General features: G+C 43.8%; 1 protein-coding gene across 2 annotated transcripts in view; it reads right to left on the minus strand.

Moving 5' to 3' along the window:
- Window positions 1–13,365: 13,365 nt before the first annotated feature.
- The window catches only part of st8sia1 (ST8 alpha-N-acetyl-neuraminide alpha-2,8-sialyltransferase 1), an 81,812-nt gene continuing 73,057 nt past the window's right edge, over window positions 13,366–22,120 (minus strand). For both annotated transcript variants that reach the window (XM_059654700.1, XM_048554505.2), the window contains one exon: window positions 13,366–19,212. In XM_059654700.1, the coding sequence (XP_059510683.1) occupies window positions 18,735–19,212 (478 nt within the window). In that variant the 3' untranslated portion in view covers window positions 13,366–18,734. The remainder of the gene's footprint in view (window positions 19,213–22,120) is intronic.

Raw genomic sequence — 22,120 nt, forward strand, 5'->3', positions numbered from 1 at the left:
AGCTCTTCCCCTCCACCCACTGCATCCCAAAACCAGTCCAACCTGTCTCTGCCTCCCTAACCTGTTCTTCCTCTCACCCATCCCTTCCTCCCACCCCAAGCCGCACCCCCATCTACCTACTAACCTCATCCCATCTCCTTGACATGTCCGTCTTCCCTGGACTGACCTATCCCTTCCCTACCTCCCCACCTATACTCTCTCCACCTATCTTCTTTTCTCTCCATCTTCGGTCCGCCTCCCCCTCTCTCCCTATTTATTCCTGAACCCTCACCCCATCCCCCTCTCTGATGAAGGGTCTAGGCCTGAAACGTCAGCTTTTGTGCTCCTGAGATGCTGCTGGGCCTGCTGTGTTCATCCAGCCTCACATTTTATTATCTTGGATTCTCCAGCATCTGCAGTTTCCATTATCTCTAAAAACAAGGGGCACAGTGTTAAAGACAGTGCAGGAGCAGAGAGACCTGGGTGTAAATGTGCCAAAGTAATCAAAAGTAGTAGGACACATTGAAAACACAGTGATAAAGAAAACACAACCATGGGTTTAGCAGAAGGGGCAGAAAGTTCAAGAGGAAGGAGATGCACCACAGCCTGGAATGGCAACTGCTCTGCCCAGGGCTGTAAGAAACTACAGAATGTTGTGTGCACAGCCCAGACCATCATGGAAAACAATCTCCCATCCTTGGAGATAATAGGCACTGCAGATGCTGAAGAATCTGAGATAACAAGGTGTGCAGTTGGATGAACTTTTTCTGATGAAGGCTCCAGGCCTGAAACGTCAGCCTTCCTGCTCCTAAGATGCTGCTTAGCCTGCTGTGTTCATCCAGCTCCACACTTTGTTATCCCATCCATGGAGCCCATTTACACTTCTTGTTGCTGCAGAAAGGCTGTCAACATCATCAAAGACCCCTCCCACCCTGGTAATGCTCTCCTACAACTTCTTCCATCAGGCAGATGATACAGAAACTTGAACACATGCACCAACAGGTTCAAGAACAGCTTCGTCTCTGCTGTTGTTAGACTGGGTCAGAAATCACACAGTACCAGGTTATAGCCCACCAGGTTCATGTGAAAACATAAACTTTTCAAATAAACCTATTGCACCATAACCTAGTGATTTCTGACCTTGTTCAGCCTAGTCCAACACTGGCACCTCCACATCATTGGTAGAATGCTGAATGGAACTCTCTAATTTCAATGTAATGTTGACCTTGCTTTGATGCATCTCCTGTCATGACTTGCTTTGTCTAACCACCTGATAATCTGTAAGTCCTTGTTTGCTATTATCTGGCTGTACTGCTGGCAAAACAAAAACTTTTCACTGTGCTTAGGTACATGTGACTACAACAAATCGATTCAAATCAGAAGGTCAAGCTAAGTTTATAGATGGTGCTAATTCAGCCAGGTGTAAACCGTCCAGTTTGGGCACCACACTTTGTGAGACATGTTAAGTAATTAATGAAAGTTCAGAAAAAATTAACATGAATAATTCCAGTAATGAAGAAGCATCAGTTTCATTATGAGGATAGAGTTGAGAAGCTGATACTGTATCCTTTGGAGAAGCGGAGGCTAAGGGAGATTTGCTTGAGGAATTCAAAATCATGAGAGGCCTGTACATAGTAGATAGGGAGAATGTGTCCTGACCCATGAAAGGATCGAGAACGAGAGCACATGGATTTCAAGTAATAATCAAAAGACACAAAAGCTGCAAGACTTAGAAATGCAAGTCTTTCTCATTCATGTCCATTCATAACCAATGCCAGGTTTGTGAATGATTATGTTACAGTGAGATGAACTTTGTTATGGTTAGGTGAACTCAACCTTAGGGCCAGTGGACAGGACCAGAACCTTGTAGAAGTTCTTCCCCCGAGGCCCCTCAAACAGCCCCCCTTTACACCAGGAAAATATTTGAGAAGTATTTTGATGAACAGTTGAAAGGCCATAGCATAGAAGGTTATGGGCCAAGTGCTGAGAAGTAGGACTAAGAGTAGATAGGAGTTTGATGACTGGTGCCGGGCTGAAGGAGTATAGGGCATCACCCCGTGCTGTGAGACCTGACTCTAACCCTCCCAATGCTACCATCACCACGCCAGCAACTGTGAATTCATCCCATTCATGTTGTTTTTATCTGCTTGGCCCATAGGAAAGATCATTCCAGAGCCATTTGCTCACTTTTTTATCCATCCTAATCAAGATGATCCTAGATCCTACTCGGCATAGTTGGGTTAAGAGAGAGAACCGTAGGTCCAGCGGAGAGCAAAATGTGACATTTAGGGTATCAAGTAACATTCAAGAATGTTGTACTTATCTTTTATGCAGCTTATGCTGTTGTGAAACTTTCTGTGGATGGCTACGTTGCTGCAGTGGGAAGCTCAAACATTCTGTTGATCCCAAGAGCAATACCATTGGCAGTTCCCAACTCCTAGCAGGGCCACCATGCTACATGGCCTTCATCAACCTGATCAAGGCTTTTCACTCAGTCAGTTGGGAATTGCAAAGGAAGACTCTTTCAAATCGCAGCTGTCCAGAGAAATTCAGTGGCATCTTGCTCCTCCTCTATGACAAGATGCTAGAGATGGTCATCACCAATGGTCATATGACAGGAAACTTTTGAGGTGGGATGTGTCATCTCCCCCACCCTTTTCTCCATCTTCTTCACCACCATTCTTCATCTCATCAAGAACAAGCTTTCCATTGGTGTGGACATTGTCCAGAGGATGGATGGAATACTGTTTAACCACAACCGTTAGTTGAAATCCAAGAAGAAAGTGACACAGATCTCACTTGTGGAACTTCCATCCATGGACGGCAATGTCATCTTTGTTCTCTTGGAAGAGGACCTTTGCAGAAGCGTATCGAAGAATTGATCTCAGCCACAATCTCAAGAAGTCTCAAACCCTTTATTGGTCCATTCCAGGCCATCTTCTGGTCAATCCCTGTGTTAAGATCAACGGAAAAATCTTCCCAAGTGTGGAATATTTCCCTTTCCTGGGGAGATACCTCTCTACTAAGGTGTGACATCGATGAAGAGATTCAAGATCACACCAAAATCTACGTGTGCTACATTCAGACACCTAAGGATGAGAATCTTCAATGACTATGGCATCCATGCTGATACCAAGATCCTTGAATATAAGGTAGACGCTTCTATATGGTTGCAAAATTTGGTCTACATATGGCCACCACCTTAAGGTCTTTGAGAAGTACCATCAATGTTGTTTGAGACAGATTCTCCGCATCAATTGAGAGGTCAGGCTTACTAACTTCAGTGTCTTTGATGAAGCACCAGCATTGAGGTCATGATCATCTGAAACTCCACCAGGCTGGCCACATGCTTCGGATGCCTGAGTTCCAACTGACAAAGCAAATCTTCTTCGTCCAGCACAAGGGGGGCATTCAAACAGAGAGGACGACAAAGGAAGCCTTTCAAAGACTCCCTGAAGGCTTCCTTCAATAGGTTTGAGCTATAAGGAGAGGTTGAATAGGGTGGCGCTGTTTTTCCCTAGACTGTCAGTGGCTAAGGGGTGAATTTATGGATGTTTATAAATCATGAGGGGTTATGGATAGGGTAAATAGACAAGGTCTTTTCCCTCGGTGAGGGGAGTCCAAGCACTAGAAGGCATATGATTAAGGGGAAAGGTATAAAAGGGATCTATTTTTCACACAAAGAGTGGTGCATATTTGGAATGAGCTGCCAGAGGAAGTGGTGGAGGCTGGTACAGTTACAACATTTAAAAGGCGTCTCGAAGGGTATATGAATAGGAGGAGTTTAAGAGGGATATGGGCCAAATGCTGGCAAATGGGATGAGATTTATTTAGGTTATCTGGTTGGCATGGACAAGCTGGACTGAAGGGTCTGTTTCATGCTGTACATATCTGTGAAAAGATGTCATAGAGACTCACATTCCGAAGAAGCTCCTGTATGAAAGGACACAATTCTTCAAGAACACCGAGAGGAAGTATTGAAAAGATACTGGAGATAGAAATGCCAAAAATCTCAAGACCAAAGGTCAATTCCATCCCCTGGCAGTAGCTACCAAGTGTGAGGTTGAGAATGTGGCTCTAAGATCAGGCTCATCAGCCACAGAAGGCCCCGCAGACCGCATGACCAGTGACTGGGAATTTCCTGGGTGAACAATCATACTTATCAGTGAGGGATTGCTGATCACAACAATTGTTCTGAAAAGACATAACTATTGCTGAGATGTAAACTTTAAATGATAGGAAAGCATTAAGATGATTGAGTACATGGGAGCAGGAGTAGGCTATTCAGCCCCTTGACCCCACCCCTTCTTTCAAAATGATCATGGATCGTTGAACACTTCAGTGCCTCTAACCTACTCCATGCCCTAACTGTGTACATTGGTAATCAGAAATCAACGTCCACCTCAAACATAGTCTAAGACTGAGCCCCTAGAGCTCTCTGTGGGATAGAAAATTCACAAGGTTCACAAATCCGAATTTAAGAATACTCATCATCTCAGACCTAATTGGCATCCCTATTCCTGTTAAATTGTGTCCCCTTGTTCCTGACTTCACAACCAAGGAAAACATCTTATCAGTGTCGACCTTGTCTATCCCTTTAAGTATTTTTAATGTTTCAACCCAATCGCCTTTCATTGCTTGAAGCACCAGAGAGGCAATGGCCCAGTGGTGTTATCACTGGACTGTCAGCCCAGAGACCCGGATAACATCCAGGGACCCGGGTTCAAATCAGAAGGTGGAATTTGAATTCGGTAAAAATATCTGGAATTAAGAGTCTAATGATAATCATAAATCCACTTTCAATTATCAGGAACAATGTATCTGGTTCAGTAATATCCTTTAGAGAAAGAAACTGCCACCCTTACCTGGTCTGACCGACACATGACTCCAGACCTGCAGCAATGTGGTTGACGCTTAACTGCCCTCTGGGAATTGAGGAACAGTCAATAAGCGATATCCTCATCCTGTGAGTCAATAAAGGGGAAAAAAAAAGTACAGTTTGCCAAACTCACCTTAGGAGTGTCCTGCAATCCTGGGAACAAGTCTGGGAAGGTATCATTGCATTCCCTCTGTGGTGATTAGGAGACCAAAACTGCACATAGTATCCCAGATCTAAGAAAGGTCCTATACAACTGCAGCAAGCCTTCACAATTCCTGTCCTCTAACACTTTTGTGATTAAGGCTAACATTCTATTAACCCTTATTAATAACTTGCTGCTGAGCCCTTTAATCTTCAGTGACTAATCGATTAGGACGCCTAGGACCTATTGCACATCCACACTTTCCAACCTCTCACCATTTAAGAAGTACCCTGCACATCTGTTCTTCCCACCAAAATGGATTACCTCACATTTTTCCAAGTAATTTTCCATCTGTCATGTTTTTGCCCATTCACTAATCCTCCAACCCTCCTGTTGCCAACTCTTAATGTTTACTCGTCATCCACCTCGGTCAATTTGTGCCTTCATAATGTCTCTTATTCAACTTTAATATTCTGATCTTGCTTCAGAATAACCAACCTCATTTTCAAACATAACTTAAAATTCTAATATGTTGTGGTAGCAAGATTGCTAATGAGCTCTTTTTCCATTTCATAACACTAGATCTAAAATAGCATGTCCTCTCATTGGCTCCTCAATGTCCTGCTCTAGAAAACCATCCCTTATACACTACAAAAACTTGACCTGGATAGCTTTAGTGCTGAGTTTGTTCACCTGGTCTATATGCAGAGTTGAATCACCTATGATAACTATCGTACACGTTTCATGTTTGTCTCACTTTCTGATTAAAACCATTTCTACAAAACCATGACTATTTGGTGGCTTACAAATCATTTCAACCAACCTTCTACCCCTTCCCATTTCTTTGCGCCCAAACAGATTCCACACATTGTTTTCTGATCAGAGGTTCTCCATTACGAATGTACTTAATCCATCCCATTTAACAACACAATCACAACTCCCTTCCTGTAGTCCTAGTCATGTTAAGATTGACCCAGGAAATGAGGTCTTTCATCCCTCACAACAAGCCTCCGAGAGTGGATGAGAGAACATGTTGAGTGCAGGGGTCAGACTCATGTGAGAGGAATTCCAACTCAAGGAACTGCCATGCAAGGAGGCTGGTCAGGTCATACTGTGACAGATTGAAAGCTGCCACTCTGCAAACAGAGGTTTCTACAAAAAGTGGAGCCCTGTTACAAAGTGTGGAAGCCAATATCATTTGGATCCAAAGCTCAAACACCAGCCAGTGCAGAAAGAGGATTTTGTCAGTTGTGCATGGGTATGAGAGGAGCTGCATATTTTTCAACGTGAGCAAATTTCACGGTGGGAATGATCGTTATTCACTGCAGGAGATCTATTAAAAAAAAGTCTGAAACTCCACAAACTGGTGTTTTCGAGTTAAGATTTCACCCTTAAGTATCGTGAAGGGCAGCACAGTGGTTCAATGGTTAACACTGCTGCCTCACAGCACCAGGGATCTGGGTTCGATTCCACTTTCGGGTGACAATCTGTGTGGAGTTTGCACATTCTTACCATATCTGCGTGGGTTTCCTCCGGGTGCTCCGGTTTCCCTGCACAGTCCAAAGACGTGCAGGTTCAGGGCATTGGCCACGCTAAGTTGCCCTTGGTATCCAGGGATGCACTTGATATGTAGATTATCCATGGGAAATGCAGAGTCAAAGGGATAGAACAGGGGGTTGTGTCTGAGTGGTATGCCCTTAGGAGGGTTGGTAAGGACTCAATGGGCCAAATGGCCTGCTTCTACACTGTGGGGATTCTATGATTCACGGATGGGAAGTGGCGCTGACAGATAACCCATCTCCATTGTTGTCACAGGAGAAATATGAGAGGAAAAAATCCAGGGATAAAAATCGTTCGGCTACTGAATCCAACACCAGGAAACCTGGACTGAACCAACTTAGCAGTAAAATCAGCATGCATGAAAAATGATACAGATGCTCTATCAGCATGGGATAACCTGAGAAGATAGAGCAGCTACAGTGCTTATGGTGTCAGAGATAATGGGAACTGCAGATGCTGGAGAATCCACGATAATAAAGTGTGAAGCTGGATGAACACAGTAGGCCAAGCCGCATCTCAGGAGCACAGTGTGTTAGGTTTTATTGGTAGAGGGATTGAGTTCCGGAGCCATGACGTCATGCTGCAACTGTACAAAACGCTAGTGCGGCCTCATTTGGAATATTCAGTTCTAGTTGCCCCATTACAGGAAGGATGTGGAAGCATTGGAAAAGGTGCAGAGGAGATTTACCAGGATGTTGCCTGGTCTGGATTGCAGGCCCTATGAAGAAAGGCTGAGGGACTTGGGTCTGTTCTCATTGGAGAGAAGGAGGCTGAGGGGATTTAATAGAGACATACAAGATGATCAGAGGATTAGATAGGGTGGACAGTGAAAGTCTTTTTCCAAAGATGATGACTACAAATTGAGGGGTGATAGATTTAAGACAGATGTCAGAGGCAGGTTCTTTAGTCAGAGAGTGGTGAGGGTGTCGAACGCCCTGCCTGCTAATGTAGTCAACTCAGCCACATTAGGGGCATTTAAACAGTCCTTGAATAAGCATATGGATAATGATGTGATAGTGTAGGGGGAGGGGCTTAGATTAGTTTACAGTTCGGCGCAACATTGAGGGCCAAAAGGCCTGTTCTGCGCTGTATTGTTCTATGTTCTATGTTCTATGTACAGCCAGAAATATGATGGTTTTGGGTCATCAGAAATGACATGCACTGAAACCAAGTGACACAATGCGAACAGTATACAGGGGAACTGAGATTCAAAAAGACCCAAATCTGGGGGACAAACTAAGGAAAAGACATTGCCTAGGTGTTCTACATCACTGAAGCAGACTGTCCTGATTCCTGGATAATGAAGTGTGAAGCTGGATGAACACGGCAGGCCAAGCAGCATCTCAGGAGCACAAAAGCTGACATTTCGGGCCTAGACCCTTCATCAGAGAGGGGGATGGGGTGAGGGTTTCACAGTGGTCGAAAACACCCTTGACTGCGTCTCCCGCATTTCCTGCAACACATCCCTCACACCCCGCCCCCGCCACAACCACCCAAAGAGGATCCCCCTCGTTCTCACACACCACCCCACCAACCTTCGGATACAACACATCATCCTCCAGCACTTCCACCATCAACAATCCAACACCACCACCCAAGACATTTTTCCATCCCCACCCTTGTCTGCTTTCCGGAGGGACCACTCTCTCCGTGACTCCCTTATTCGCTCCACATTGCCCTCCAACCCCACCACACCCGGCACCTTCCCCTGCAACCGCAGGAAATGCTACACTTGCCCCCACACCTCCTCCCTCACCCCTATCCCAGGCCCCAAGATGACTTTCCACATTAAGCAGAGGTTCACCTGCACATCTGCCAATGTGGCATACTGCATCCACTGTACCCGGTGTGGCTTCCTCTACATTGGGGAAACCAAGCGGAGGCTTGGAGACCGCTTTGCAGAACATCTCCGCTCGGTTCGCAATAAACAACTGCACCTCCCAGTCGCAAACCATTTCCACTCCCCCTCCCATTCTTTAGATGACATGTCCATCATGGGCCTCCTGCAGTGCCACAATGATGCCACCCGAAGGTTGCAGGAACAGCAACTCATATTCCGCTTGGGAACCCTGCAGCCCAATGGTGTCAATGTGGACTTCACCAGCTTCAAAATCTCCCCTTGCCCCACCGCATCCCTAAACCAGCCCAGTTTGTCCCCTCCCCCCACTGCACCACACAACCAGCCCAGCTCTTCCCCTCCCCCCACTGCATCCCAAAACCAGCCCAGCCTATCTCTGTCTCCCTAACCTGTTCTTCCTCTCACCCATCCCTTCCTCTCACCTCAAGCTGCATTTCCTACCTACTAACCTCATCCCACCTCCTTGACCTGTCCGTCTTCCCCGGACTGACCTATCCCCTCCCTACCCCCCCACCTATACTCTCCTCTCCACCTATCTTCTTTTCTCTCCATCTTTGGTCTGCCTCCCCCTCTCTCCCTATTTATTCCAGAGCCTTCACCCCATCCCCCTCTCTGATGAAGGGTCTAGACCCGAAACGTCAGCTTTTGTGCTCCTGAGATGCTTCTTGGCCTGCTGTGTTCATCCAGCTTCACACTTTATTATCTTGGATTCTCCAGCATCTGCAGTTCGCATTATCACTGGTCCTGATTCCTGGCCTTGAATAACTGCTGCCTAAGGTCATAGAGATGTACAGCACAGAAAAAGGCCCTACAGCTCATCACTTCCACACGAGTCAAAATTAACCACCTGCCTATTCTAATCCCATTTTCCAGCACTTGACCCATAATATTGTGTGCCTTGGCATTGCACATGCACGCCTAAACACGTCTTAAATATTATGAGGGTTTCTGCCTCTACCACCCTTATAGGCAGTGAGTTCCAGATTCACACCTGTCTCTGGGTGAAAACATCCCCTCTAAACCTTCTGCCCCTTGGCTTTAATCTATATCCCCTGGTCATTGGGCCCCTCCACTAAGGGGAAAAGTTTCTTCCTATCTACCCTATCTATGTCTCAATCTCAATCATATCCCTTCTCAATCTTCTTTGCTCTAAGGAAAACAAACCCGTCACAAGAATAATACAGCAGCGAAACAGACCCTACAGTCCAAGTCTGCCCATGTCAACCTGGTTCCCTAAACTGAACCAGTCACATTTGCCATTTGGCCCACATCCCTCTCAACTCTTCCTATTCACGTACCTGTCCAAATGTCTTTTAAATGTTGTCATTGTACCCACCTCCACCATTTCCTCTGGCAGTTCATTCTGTATGTGCACTACCCTCTGTGTGAAAAAATTGCTCCTGAGGTGCCTTTTAAATCTTTCCCTTCTCACCTTAAACATATGGCCTCTAGTTTTGGAGACCCCTCCCTTAGGAAAAAAAATTACTCGGTTATTTACCTTATCTATGGCCCTCATGAATTTATGAACTTCTGTCAGGTCATTTATAGTCTACTTCTGACATGACTGTGCCCTCATGGCCTGATTTCTGCTGTTAAGGTGGGTAACCCACATGACATGCTTTTCACTCCATGAATGAGAGCTGTGGGGAAGAATTATACCTGAGACTGAGCAGAGGCAGCCACAGGGATGGCTGAGGGTTAAGATGGGGTTGTTAAATCATCTCAGTCTTCTGGAGCTTCTGGTCTATTTGCAGTAAAACCTGTTAGGTATTTGGCTCACCATCCAATCACTCTTGTTATGCTAACTCAGTGCATTCTCACAAACCCCTACCCACCTCCTAATCACCCCCTCAAATGCAGCGTGCAAAATGACGTCCTTTCAATGCTCGTTCTGCCAGTATAGACTCTGAATAGAACCTTATCGTCACAATTTCAGTGGAAAAAAGTTTCACAAATCTTCTTTTGAAGATAGAAACTGTTGTTCCTGCAATCCTGTAAAAGCAGCAATCAAAGAGGTCAGGAAAATAGCAAAAAGAGAGAGGCTTCAAATACTAAACTCTCTTATTCTTCTGCTAATAAACATTGAGACACTAGAAAAAGAGGTCCCACAAACAGCAGGCTATTCGAACTGTCAGTCAGAAGGCCTGGGCTTACCTTGAAGTCTGGTTCCATTGTAATACCCTTCCACCTGGGAATGGTTACTATGCCTGGCTGTGACAAGAGGGCTGCTGGCCAGGGAGGTGATGGCCTAGTGGTATTATCACTGGACTATTAATCCAGAGACCTAGACAATGTCCCGGAGACCTGGATTCCAATCCTGCCACAGCAGATAGTGGGATTTGAACAGAATAAATACCTGGAAGTAAGGATCTAATGATGACTGTGATTGTTGATTCTTGGGGGGGAAAACCCATCTGGTTCATTAATGTCATTTAGGGAAGGAAACTACCATCCTTACCTGGTCTGGCCTACATGTGACTCCAGACCCACAGTAATAGAACATAGAACATAAAAAAGTACAGCACAGTACAGGCCCTTTGGCCCGCGATGTTGTGCTGTGGAATAATCCTAACCCAAAAATAAAATAACCTAACCTACATTCCCCTCAATTCACTGCTGTCCATGTGCATGTCCAGCAGTCACTTAATGTGCTTGACTCTTAACTGCCCTCTGGGCAATTAGGGATTGGCAATAAATGCTGTCTGGCCAGCAATGCCCACATCCTGTGAATGTAGAAAGGGGGGAAAATAAAATTGGTTGGCAACTTCTGGAGATGGGACTCCCTCCCAGATGGGGGCAGAGGGCACGTCTCAAGTCAATGTTTAGCTCAGCAGCAATTCACTGGCTGTCAACCAAGAGAGGCAGGCTTACCCTGATATCTGCATTGACCCAATGTCTCTCTTCTAATCATGACTTCATACTTTGTTCCAAAGTACATTTTGTTCATGTGTAGGTCGATGATGTTTTACAGAGGTAACTATCCATTGAACAGGCTACAGATCGCAGATAAGTCTTACATTGCCCCATTGGCCAACTCAAATAACAATACTACGTCAGAGGGTATTTCAATCCTGGAGCACTTAACCAAAGTATTGCATCTGAAAAACAACACTGCCAACCCTGGGACAGTTCTTGTATGTTCCTCAATAGGTAACAAAAATATTTGATGAATAGGTGGAGCAGCAGGGTGTAATGATGACATGGAAGCTAGAGGTGGGGGGTTCCCTGCCCCTTCTTCATAAAAATGTATAAAGCATAGAGGCTCATTCCAAGAGGGACAAAATTGGAAAAGCACGGAAGTTCCAATGCATAGAATCTTGGATAAATGATTCTTGGTGTACTGAGAGCTGGTTTGGTCTGCACATCACAGACAGAATATGGAAAAAGTGCCGAAGGGGTAAAGAACAATTTGTGAGGATAGCATCCAAGCTGAACACAAGATGCAGGCCTATTCTTTTAGGAAAGGAAAGGCTTAGTGGTGACCTAAATCTTTAAGAAAAATAACATTATGGGTTTATTAGGCCTGAATCATGTTTCAGGGAAGTTAAAAACTAGGGACTATAAATATAAGCTAATAAAAGTGATGAGGAGTCCAGGAGTTAACCTTTGATCCTGTGCGTGCTGAGACTGTGGAGTTTATATAAATAATATAGATTGATTCAAGAGGAAGTTAGATAAACACATGAGGGGAGAAGAAGAAGCAGAGGATATGATGATATGTGTGGATGGCATAAAATAGGAGAAGGCTCACATGAGACAAAGGTAGTTCTGTTGTAAGATAACAAAGTGTGGAGCTGGATGAACACAGCAGGCCAAGCAGCATCTCAGGAGCACAAAAGCTGACGTTTCGGGCCTAGACCCTTCATCAGAGAGGGGGATGGGGTGAGGGTTCTGGAATAAATAGGGAGGGGGGGGAGAGGCGGACCGAAGATGGAGAGAAAAGAAGATAGGTGGAGAGGAGAGTATAGGTGGGGAGGTAGGGAGGGGATAGGTCAGTCCAGGGAAGACGGACAGGTCAAGGAGGTGGGATGGGGTTAGTAGGTAGGAGATGGAGGTGCGGCTTGGGGTGGGAGGAAGGGATGGGTGAGAGGAAGAACAGGTTAGGGAGGCAGAGATAGGCTGGACTGGTTTTGGGATGCAGTGGGTGGAGGGGAAGAGCTGGGCTGGTTGTGTGGTGCAGTGGGGGGAGGGGACGAACTGGGCTGGTTTTGGGACGCTGTGGGGCAAGGGGAGATTTTGAAGCTGGCGAAGTCCACATTGATACCATTGGGCTGCAGGGTTCCCAAGCGGAATATGAGTTGCTGTTCCTGCAACCTTCGGGTGGCATCATTGTGGCATTGCAGGAGGCCCATGATGGACATGTCATCTAAAGAATGGGAGGGGGAGTTAAAATGGTTTGCGACTGGGAGGTGTAGTTGTTTATTGCGAACCGAGCGGAGGTGTTCTGCAAAGCGGTCCCCAAGTCTCCGCATGGTTTCCCCAATGTAGAGGAAGCCACACCGGGTACAATGGATGCATTTATTCCAGAACCCTCACCCCATCCCCCTCTCTGATGAAGGGTCTAGGCCCGAAACGTCAGCTTTTGTGCTCCTGAGATGCTGCTTGGCCTGCTGTGTTCATCCAGCCTCACATTTTATTATCTTGGATTCTCCAGCATCTGCAGTTCCCATTATCTCTGATACAATCTAGTTCTGTTGTAACACATGTTTTGTTCATGCAAATTGGCTGTAACACTGCAAGGCTAAGGCAAACTTTCTGCTGTACAGGTGTAGTGATTTTCTACAGTGATTTCCCTATCACACCACGGCGATTTTCTATAGTGTGAAGTCGTACAAGAATACAACTATGGTGTCTTGGGAGATATACCTCTATGTCACATGAAGACGGTGGTAAATTTCACAATTATTTGATATAGAGACAAGAAATAAGACAATCAAAAGTCACATCTTTTAACTTGCAGAAATTTATTGCATGTTGACACAACATGGGGCCTACTGACAGCTACAAGGCCTAAACCAGTAAGAATTCTGAATCTTTTATAAACTCTCATTACAAAGTTAGTCAATAAACATTGTTAGCCACTGTGTTGAGCTGAGATCTGTTGAAGTTGACTGTCAACCACACAGGTGCATGGGGTACATTGTCTCATGCACTGTCAGAACTGAGCCTGGAAGTAACAGAGCAACATTAATGTGCAGTTAGTTTGTAGGTCAGGACACAGAGCTTACTGAGAGACATGTTGCTGAGGTTTTTCGTCTTGTAGGGCAAACGCTTGACTGCCAAATTTCAATTAATCACAACCATTCATACAACATATTTTAAATTTGTCATTCTTGCATTTATCCTGAATGCCAAATTTTTAAATCTGTTGTATAAATTATCATGAGAAATTGAAACCTGGCACTTTTGCATTTGTCCTGATGAGTGCAAGAGAAACAATTTTGCAACACGTTCCTCTTTTCAGTAAAATAACAAGCTTGGCTCATTAGAGTCAAACTCCCCTATTTTATCATGGGCTATCTAAACCCTTTGAAATAAATGAGTTAGCTCCTCCAGGAACAGAGCAAGGAGTAGAAATTGATCCTAAATGTTTCATAGTTAAAGGCATGCCCAGAATTAAGGGTCACAGTGTTAACATTTGAGTTTGGCCATTCAGAGGTGATGCCAAGAAGTGCTCCGTCGCACAGAGTCATTAAAAACCTCGAACTCTTTCCCCAAAGGAACTGAAAGTCTTCAAGCTAAGCTCAATACATTTTCATTAGGGAACGGCATTAAACATTATGGGATCAACATGGATAAATGGAGTTTGGATTTAGATGAGCCATGATGTAAATTAGTGGCAGAACAGGCTCAAAGAGTTGAGTAGCCCACTCCTATTTCAATGTTTCTGATCCACGGATAAAGGAAATTTAGAACATTTCATTAAATTGAGAGGATTAGACAAGCTGACACAGTCCAAACTGGTGAGAGGCAGATTTAGATATTACATCAGGAAACTCTCTCCAGAATAAAAACTGGGGTCAGTGTTCAGCCAGTTAGATGCCACATTGAGGGAATGTAGGATCTTCTGGATCAACGAAGTGAGTGGAATGGCTCCTCCTTGTCTGTGATTAAACAGGAAAACGGGATGAGTTCCTTACTCCCAGTAACTCCCTAGCTCAAGGCTCACACTTAGAAAAATCTGCCCTCATGTATTAACCATCTGTAAAATACTCAGTGAGTTACCATAACCCTCAAATAGAATGCTGGGAAATCTGACCGCCCTCAGTGGGGCTGCTGGACGTATGTGAGGAATAGTCATAAACCTGAGGCTCACAAAAGAATAAGTTTAAAATACAGACATTGGCTTTGAAATAATAGTTCTGCCCACGAAAAATAAAAATTTTGTCAAAATGTATTCTGACACCAGCAACATTGCGTGTAAAATGTCAAAAGTCAAACATCATTAAAACATCATTGCAGCAACAAAAAAAACCTTTGCCATTATTCTTCCTTGAATTTTGCATGCAAGTAAATGCATCATCCCCCTTCCGTATCCACTACAGCAGCTCAGGCCCCTGGAATTGTACTTTATTCAGTGGTGTGTTCAGCCTAGTTACTTGTGGAATCACAGTTTCAATTCCAAGTGCACATACTTCTTAACAGTCTGCATTGACAGAAATATCAGAAGCAATTAAAGCTGCGAAGTGCATAAAGTTTCAGAAACATAAATGAAGACAGAATGAATGAGTGGTGACTATTAACTAATCATGTCTTCATGCAATTCTGCAATCTTGTTATTATCCACATGCTACACTTAAAATGCTAACAATCAAAGAGTGATTGCATCATTCACAAAAACAATTGTGCCCAATGACTGGACATCCATTTCACACATATGCAGGTCCACAATTGATTTCAATGTATGCAACAGAGTTTCTACAAACTGAACTAAATACAATACCATTTGTCTGATTTACAAAACGAATGCATTACAATGACAAAAGCTCCATTGTCCTATAATGAACACCTTGATAAGGAGATCACTAATGTATACGTGTGCAAAAATCAGTCACTATTGACTTGTATTTCTGTGAAACTGATTGAGCCAGTAATTGTTACAATATGTAATAATCTACTAAAACCGAAGGGCACACATCAAAAACTATAACTATGTTTGATCTACATATTTTTGAAGAAATGTTTGAGAAACCAAAAATAAAATTATTAATCTGAAGCTACGATAATAGCACCAAGAAAAATTACAAGTCCAATAAAAGATTCATCTAAGGGATTGTGAAAAAGCTAACAATTCACTCTTATATAATGTTGATCCAGTATTGTTGCACGTAAAAAAGGGGGTGTTGACTTGATACTATTGGAATGGGTACTATAATAAAGGTCAGGGTTCACAGATTGTGAGCAACCACAATGTAAATTAACTGGATTACAATGACAAAGATCTTTTGATTCAAATTTATCCTCTATCCTTTTATTCAGACTTGTGTCCCTTTTCATTGACTGATGGGAGAATAATTAAGGCAGCCAGTAGTCAGATACAAACCTGAGGTAGCCAAATATGAAATCAGGTGAAATCAAATCTGCTGTTCGTGATAAAGGGACAGGCCAGCTAGCTGAAATATTCTCACAGTGCAACGAAACCCTGCTGCACATTTGGCTTATACACATACTGCGCACACAGCACACACAACATTGCCCCTTTTAAAAGATCAAGAAATAACAAATATCACACAGAAATGGTGGTTGGCACCTTAAAAATACTGCAATCCCAAATGGAAACCTTTGGACCTCACTGAGGGAGTTGCAGTTCCTGTGTTAACAGGCAGCTACAACAGTAATAAGGAGGCAAAGGTTTTCTCCTACTTTTTCAAAACACTGTAAATCAACAAAACCTTACAGAATATGCAATTCTTCCACTAGGGTTCTACAAGATCTACTCTAAAGCCTTCAATAAACATATGCAGAGTTTGGACAGGGTAATCGATGACAGTTTGCTACAGCATTTCATAGACAACACATTCACAGATACCCACCTAACACCTGCTATCTGTGTTAAGATTAATATATCCACACCGCTGGATTTGCAACACGCACAGACAGATCTTTCACTTTCTCTAAACACATTGGTCACAATTGACTGCTGTACATTTTACATTTAAACATAGGGGCTCCTGCTTCTCTGTTTTTACAGATTTCACCCATTCTGGGAATGAAGGTTTGGGCTGGGTTAGATCCATCTTTCCAACATTTCATCAATTTCCGCCTTGCAATGAGCGTACAGGAAACTGCTTCCATAGGGTGGGATTGACCTTTGCCCTGTAAGGGAAGCATTCTTTTCTAACCAATAGTCAAAACCCAGCTCGCTGAATACAACTGAACAACATCAAAGCGGGGATGGGGATGGCTGCCTCTGGGATGAAGCTACAGCAATCTTAAACCCACAACTGGAATAAACTTGCAACCATCTGAGTTCAACGTCCAACAGCATACAATCCCTTCCAATTGCAACTGAGGTTGAAAGTCCCCTTGAATGGCAACATGGCATTGACACTAACCAATATTAACTGTCTAAGTGCGAAGATTGCAACGGAATCCTGCTGCTCATACAGTTCACACGTTTTTGCGTTATGAAGTGAACTCAGTCAACCTTATTTTCCTTACTAATGTACAAAAAGCATTAACAAATTTTGCAAATTCAAAACCTGTTTCCTAAATTCGACACAAGCTCCAGAAAAAATATCCAGGCAAAAGTATTTGCCAGGGCCAGTGTCAGTATTGTCCCAAACTTGCAGAGCTGGCTGTCACTACATTATACCTTGAAAACTGTGATAATGAGCCCCAAATAGTTTTCCCAGCTGGAGACAGAACACAAGTCTCCAGGAGTTCTACTTTCCCAAGATTTGACATGAACTTGCTTCAAACAAAACATCGACCTGGCACCAAAATGTTGCCAAGAGAAAATTCAGCACTGGAAACAGTTTTAAACCTGAGTTAGAAAAAACATCGACGAAAGATGTTTCTCTTTCCTGGTATCCCATTCCTCAAGCTCTTTCTGAGGCAGAAAACAAAGGCAAGATTCTCACAACAGCAAAGCAGAAAAGTCAGATCTGTCTCGCAAATCGATGGCAACGATATGAACCATTCTTGGCCTGAAAGGCAATTTTCTGAAAATGTCATACTATTGCTACTTGCAAGAAGTAAATTTGTGTGATTCACTCAATATGGCTCTGGTTACTTGGCTGCGGGGAGCAGAGCATCACATTCACCAGCAATCCCTTGGGGTGAATTTCCATCCAATGAGTTTCCAAGCTAGCACTAAAAACTTGCCAATCCCGCACATGAGACACTTAAAACTAAAATCTTTTGTTTAAAGTTTCAAGCCCAAGGATTTGTAACCAAATAAAGACCTTCTATGCTGTACAGTCTATTATGTAAATGTGTGCATTCAATTGCTGTCAGTTTTGTGTAAGTCTTTGCTGCAATTGAACTTTTGCCCATATTTATATGTTCAATGGAATCCTCACAATGGGAGAAGTAGCTATCCTCATTGACATTTCGCATCGACCACAGTGTAGGAAGGGGAAAAAAAATGACAACGGAGAGATGCAACAAAGTTAAAAGACAAACACAGGAGGTGGAAGCCTATATTGTATCTACAAAGTTAAGGCAAAAAAAACTGACTTGTTTATGTTGCTCTGGGAAAACAAAACCCACTCAGTTTAAAAATGTATGAAGCTAATTGCTTTGCACTGAGGCTTGCAAAAAGAATTGAACTAAAGTGAGTAAGGAATTGCTAGAAACCTGTTTATGGAGTTGACCAGGTCTACTAGTCTGGATCCAATATAATTCATAGACAAATCCTGGGACAAAAGAGATCTTGTTATCAGCTGCTTCCACGGAATCTTTAAACAGCAACTAAGACAATATTTACAGGCAATCATTTATAAAACTAAGCCTCAGGAGGCCTATGCATTCATTAACCATGGATGTGCCTACGAACTGGCATAAATTGGCACAGTCCATCAACTCTATCAGTCTCTCTACACTCTTTTCAACACGATATTCCATGCACAGTGCAGGTGAAATGTTGGAAGTAGACGTCAGTACGGATCTGGATCACTCTGACACTTATTTCAGTAAATGCATTCACAATTTATGGCAATGGAGAGAGAATGGTCTGGTTTCATGTTTGGTCACTATTTCTCTCAGGTGATACGGGTCGATATCAAAATGAAACGTCTGTGCAAGTCAGCAGATTTACCCCGAAAGGGCTACGTCAGAGACCTGTATGTTATGCCCCTCCACACTTCTGCAATTCACTGCTTTGTATTGTCCTCACATTTGCCTATCTGCATCTTTAATATGCCACTTTTGTGCAAGAGCCAGAGTTGCAGGAACTCCTCTGGCATGGCATGGTAGCCCGAAAAAGGCATCACATTGTCATAGTAGTGGTGGCTAATTATCCTCCCTTGCAGGTCCATTGAAAAGGGCCAAAAACCATAAAGGGTCACATCTTCACAGAGGCCCAAGGCAACGCTGACAAGGAATAGGCCCGTGGACAAGCGTTTGGCATGGATTCCCTTGCCCTTCCAGAACTTCTCGACGTTGCGCAAAAAATCCGGATTGGCAAAGAGAATGGTTTGATTGGCACTGAAATCAGACAATGTGTAGTAGGTGCGGAAGGAAGGATCTGTCCCTGTCTTCATGGAAAAGGCAGGCATGTAAATGTAGCTACGGCCATACACTTTCATACTTTCCACAAAGGACTTCCTGGACCACAGAAGGTTCTGAAATCTGGAAGAAAATGAAAGAAAAATTGAATTTTCACCACTATCCGTCAGATTCTGATGGAAGTTCTCTTAAACTATCAATCTTACAAATAGCAAACACTTCACTCTTGGTAGAACACCAATTTATTGCATCATGGGTTACCAAACATTATTGTATCCAGGTAATTTATGGTTTATTGAAAGATATGAATGCAGTGAGTACTGAACTGACCTTTCACCTCTGGATAAAGATTTGCTATCTCATCTAACTGCAAAGCTAGATACAGTAAACGTTTAAGTAAGCATTTCATAATTCTCATTGAGCATGCATACTACTGAGCAGTCTGTAGGAAAACTGATCCAACCGGGGCTAGCTAAGAGATTAAGGATAGTATTAAATGAAAAGGACGGGCTTGTAACCCTGCCAAGGCAATTAGTAAGTCCGTGGATTGGCAACACTTTCAAAAGGAGTGGCTTGATAGAATGAGACATTAGAAGGGCACTAACCAGCAACAAATATTGAGACAAGTAGTTGTAATGGCTACAAATATCTTAGACAGATGGAAGCAGCAAAAGTAAATCTGGGTCGCTTAGTGCTGGGACAAAAGAAATTTTTACAAGTAACCATCAAGTGACTATGTCACACATAAACCTGCATCCCCACACCTCCCCACCCCCCCGATCCCACACCACCCCACCCCAGGCCTGTCTGTAGCCTATCACACTACACTACATGCATTTCCTCCAATGCCTCTGCACTGTCATCCAATGAGGTGAAGTTGCCCCTGTATGATTTCCATCCTTATCTGTTTCTTTTTGGTGAGTTTGCACTTTTCTTCTTGCTCGTATGCCATTACCTCTGCGAATCCCTTGACCGCCTCCAATTTCTAATCTGCTTACGGCCTCTCAGTGACAACATCTGACAGTACAGTGTTAGTTGGCACATGTGCAATGGTGACCCAACACTACCTCACCATCACCTTTCAGAATTCCTCCACCAATGACAAATTATCAGGCTCTTACCTGACATCGATTACTGAGTGAACAAATATCCCCATCAGCCACACATTGGAAAAACTGGTGCTACTATTTTTAGGTCCCAAACCAAAACTTTGCTCTTTAGCTTTCAGTCTATCACTCTCCCTGACAACAGTCTGAGATTAAACAGTCTAATCACAAGCTCAGTGTCCTAGCTGATTCCAGAATAAGATTCTGATCTCAATTTTCTGCCGTCGCTAAGACTGTTTTTTTCCATTTCTGCAAACTCACAAAGCAAGAGGAAGCCCCAGCATGGACTCCCAGCCTCGAGGTGAGATCCAGCATAGACTCCTGGCTTCAGGGTGAGGCCCAGCACAGATTCCTGGCCTCGAGGTGAGGCTCAGTGCAGACTCCCGGCCTCGAGCTGAGGCCTAGCGCAGGCTCCTGGCCTCGAGGTGAGGCCTAGCGCAGACTCCCGGCCTCGAGCTGAGACCCAGTGCAGAATCCTGGCCTCAAGGTGAGGCCCATGCTGACTCCCGGCCGCGTGGTGAGGCCGAGTGCAGACACCAGGCCTCGAGGTGAGGCCAAGTGCACACTCCCAGCCTCGAGTCGAAGCCCAGTGTGGACTCATCTGCTCCATTTGTTTTTATTTTTTTTCTCTTTTTCTGTCTTTAGAAGGGCTGTAATGCTGAACTTTTAAGTTTATTACTGATTTAAACCTAAGATTTTATACCTATGAACCTTTGTACCAAAGATCGTACTGGGACTGACAATTTTATACACTTTTCACTCTGCTGCTAAATCTAATTCTAATTCTGTATTAGCTCATCCACTGCTGAAAATCTCAGATGTGCCTTTGTTTCATTTAGGCCAGACTATTCCATGAAACTCCTGGCTAGTTTCCCGAATGTTTCTTTTCTGTGTAAAACTAAAGTAATCAAAAACTCAGTTTTAAAAACCAAATAAAAACCAAAAGAACCACAGATGCTGTAAATCAAAAACTCAGACTTGAGGAAGGGTCACCGGACCTGAAACGTTAACTCTGTTTTCTCTTTGCAGATCCAGCCAGGCCTGCTGAGTTTTTCCAGCCATTTCTGTTTTTGTTCCTCAGCTTTAAAATACTGATCTGTTTTTAAGGTTTTGCGTCCTGCTCTCCCCACATCTCTGTAATCTTCTCCAAACAACAGCCCTCTGCATCTGGTCTCCTGTACATCTCCACCTTTAATGTATTTTTAAAATTCATTCAAAGGATGAAAGTGTCACTGGCTATGTTGGCAGTTAAGAGTCGACCACATTGCTGTGGGTCTGGAGTCTCATGTAGGCCAGAACAGGTAGGAATGGCAGTTTCCTTCCCTAGAGGTCTTTAGAGAACCAGATGAGATTTTTTCCCCAACAATCAGCAACGGATTCATGGTCATTATCAGTCTCTAAATTCCATATTTTTTTCATTGAATTCAAATTCCACAATCTGCTGTGGCAGTATTTGAACTCAGGTCCCTAGGCCATTATCCGGGTCTCTGGATTAACAGTCCAGTGATAATACCACTCAGCCACCACCTCTCCTTCGCACTCCTGGCTGCCTGGGTTCCAGGTTTTGGAATTCCCTCTCAACGCCTCGCTGCCTCTCCAACTTTTTGGTCCAAGATCGTGGCAGGGCAGGACGTTCCAGCCGGAGCTCGTCTGCTCCGTCCATTCCTGTACATTTGCTCTCTCTTTCTATTCTCTCTGTCTTTTTCCTCCTCTGTGGAGGGGAGGACCCAGTGGCCCAGAGCGAAGATGACGGTTGGGAAACAGTGGAACCAGGCCAGACCATGCGGGAGCCCTTCTAGAAAGACTGTATCTATCTTGTTAGCTTTATTTCTTATTTTCCTAACTTACACTCTGTATATCTGTAATGTAGTGTAACGTTTTTTCCTTATTTTATCTACTTCTTGTACCCAGGATTTGTACCTCCG

The sequence above is a fragment of the Stegostoma tigrinum genome, chromosome 25 (assembly GCF_030684315.1).
Source record: "Stegostoma tigrinum isolate sSteTig4 chromosome 25, sSteTig4.hap1, whole genome shotgun sequence".
In the NCBI taxonomy this organism is placed as follows: domain Eukaryota; kingdom Metazoa; phylum Chordata; class Chondrichthyes; order Orectolobiformes; family Stegostomatidae; genus Stegostoma; species Stegostoma tigrinum.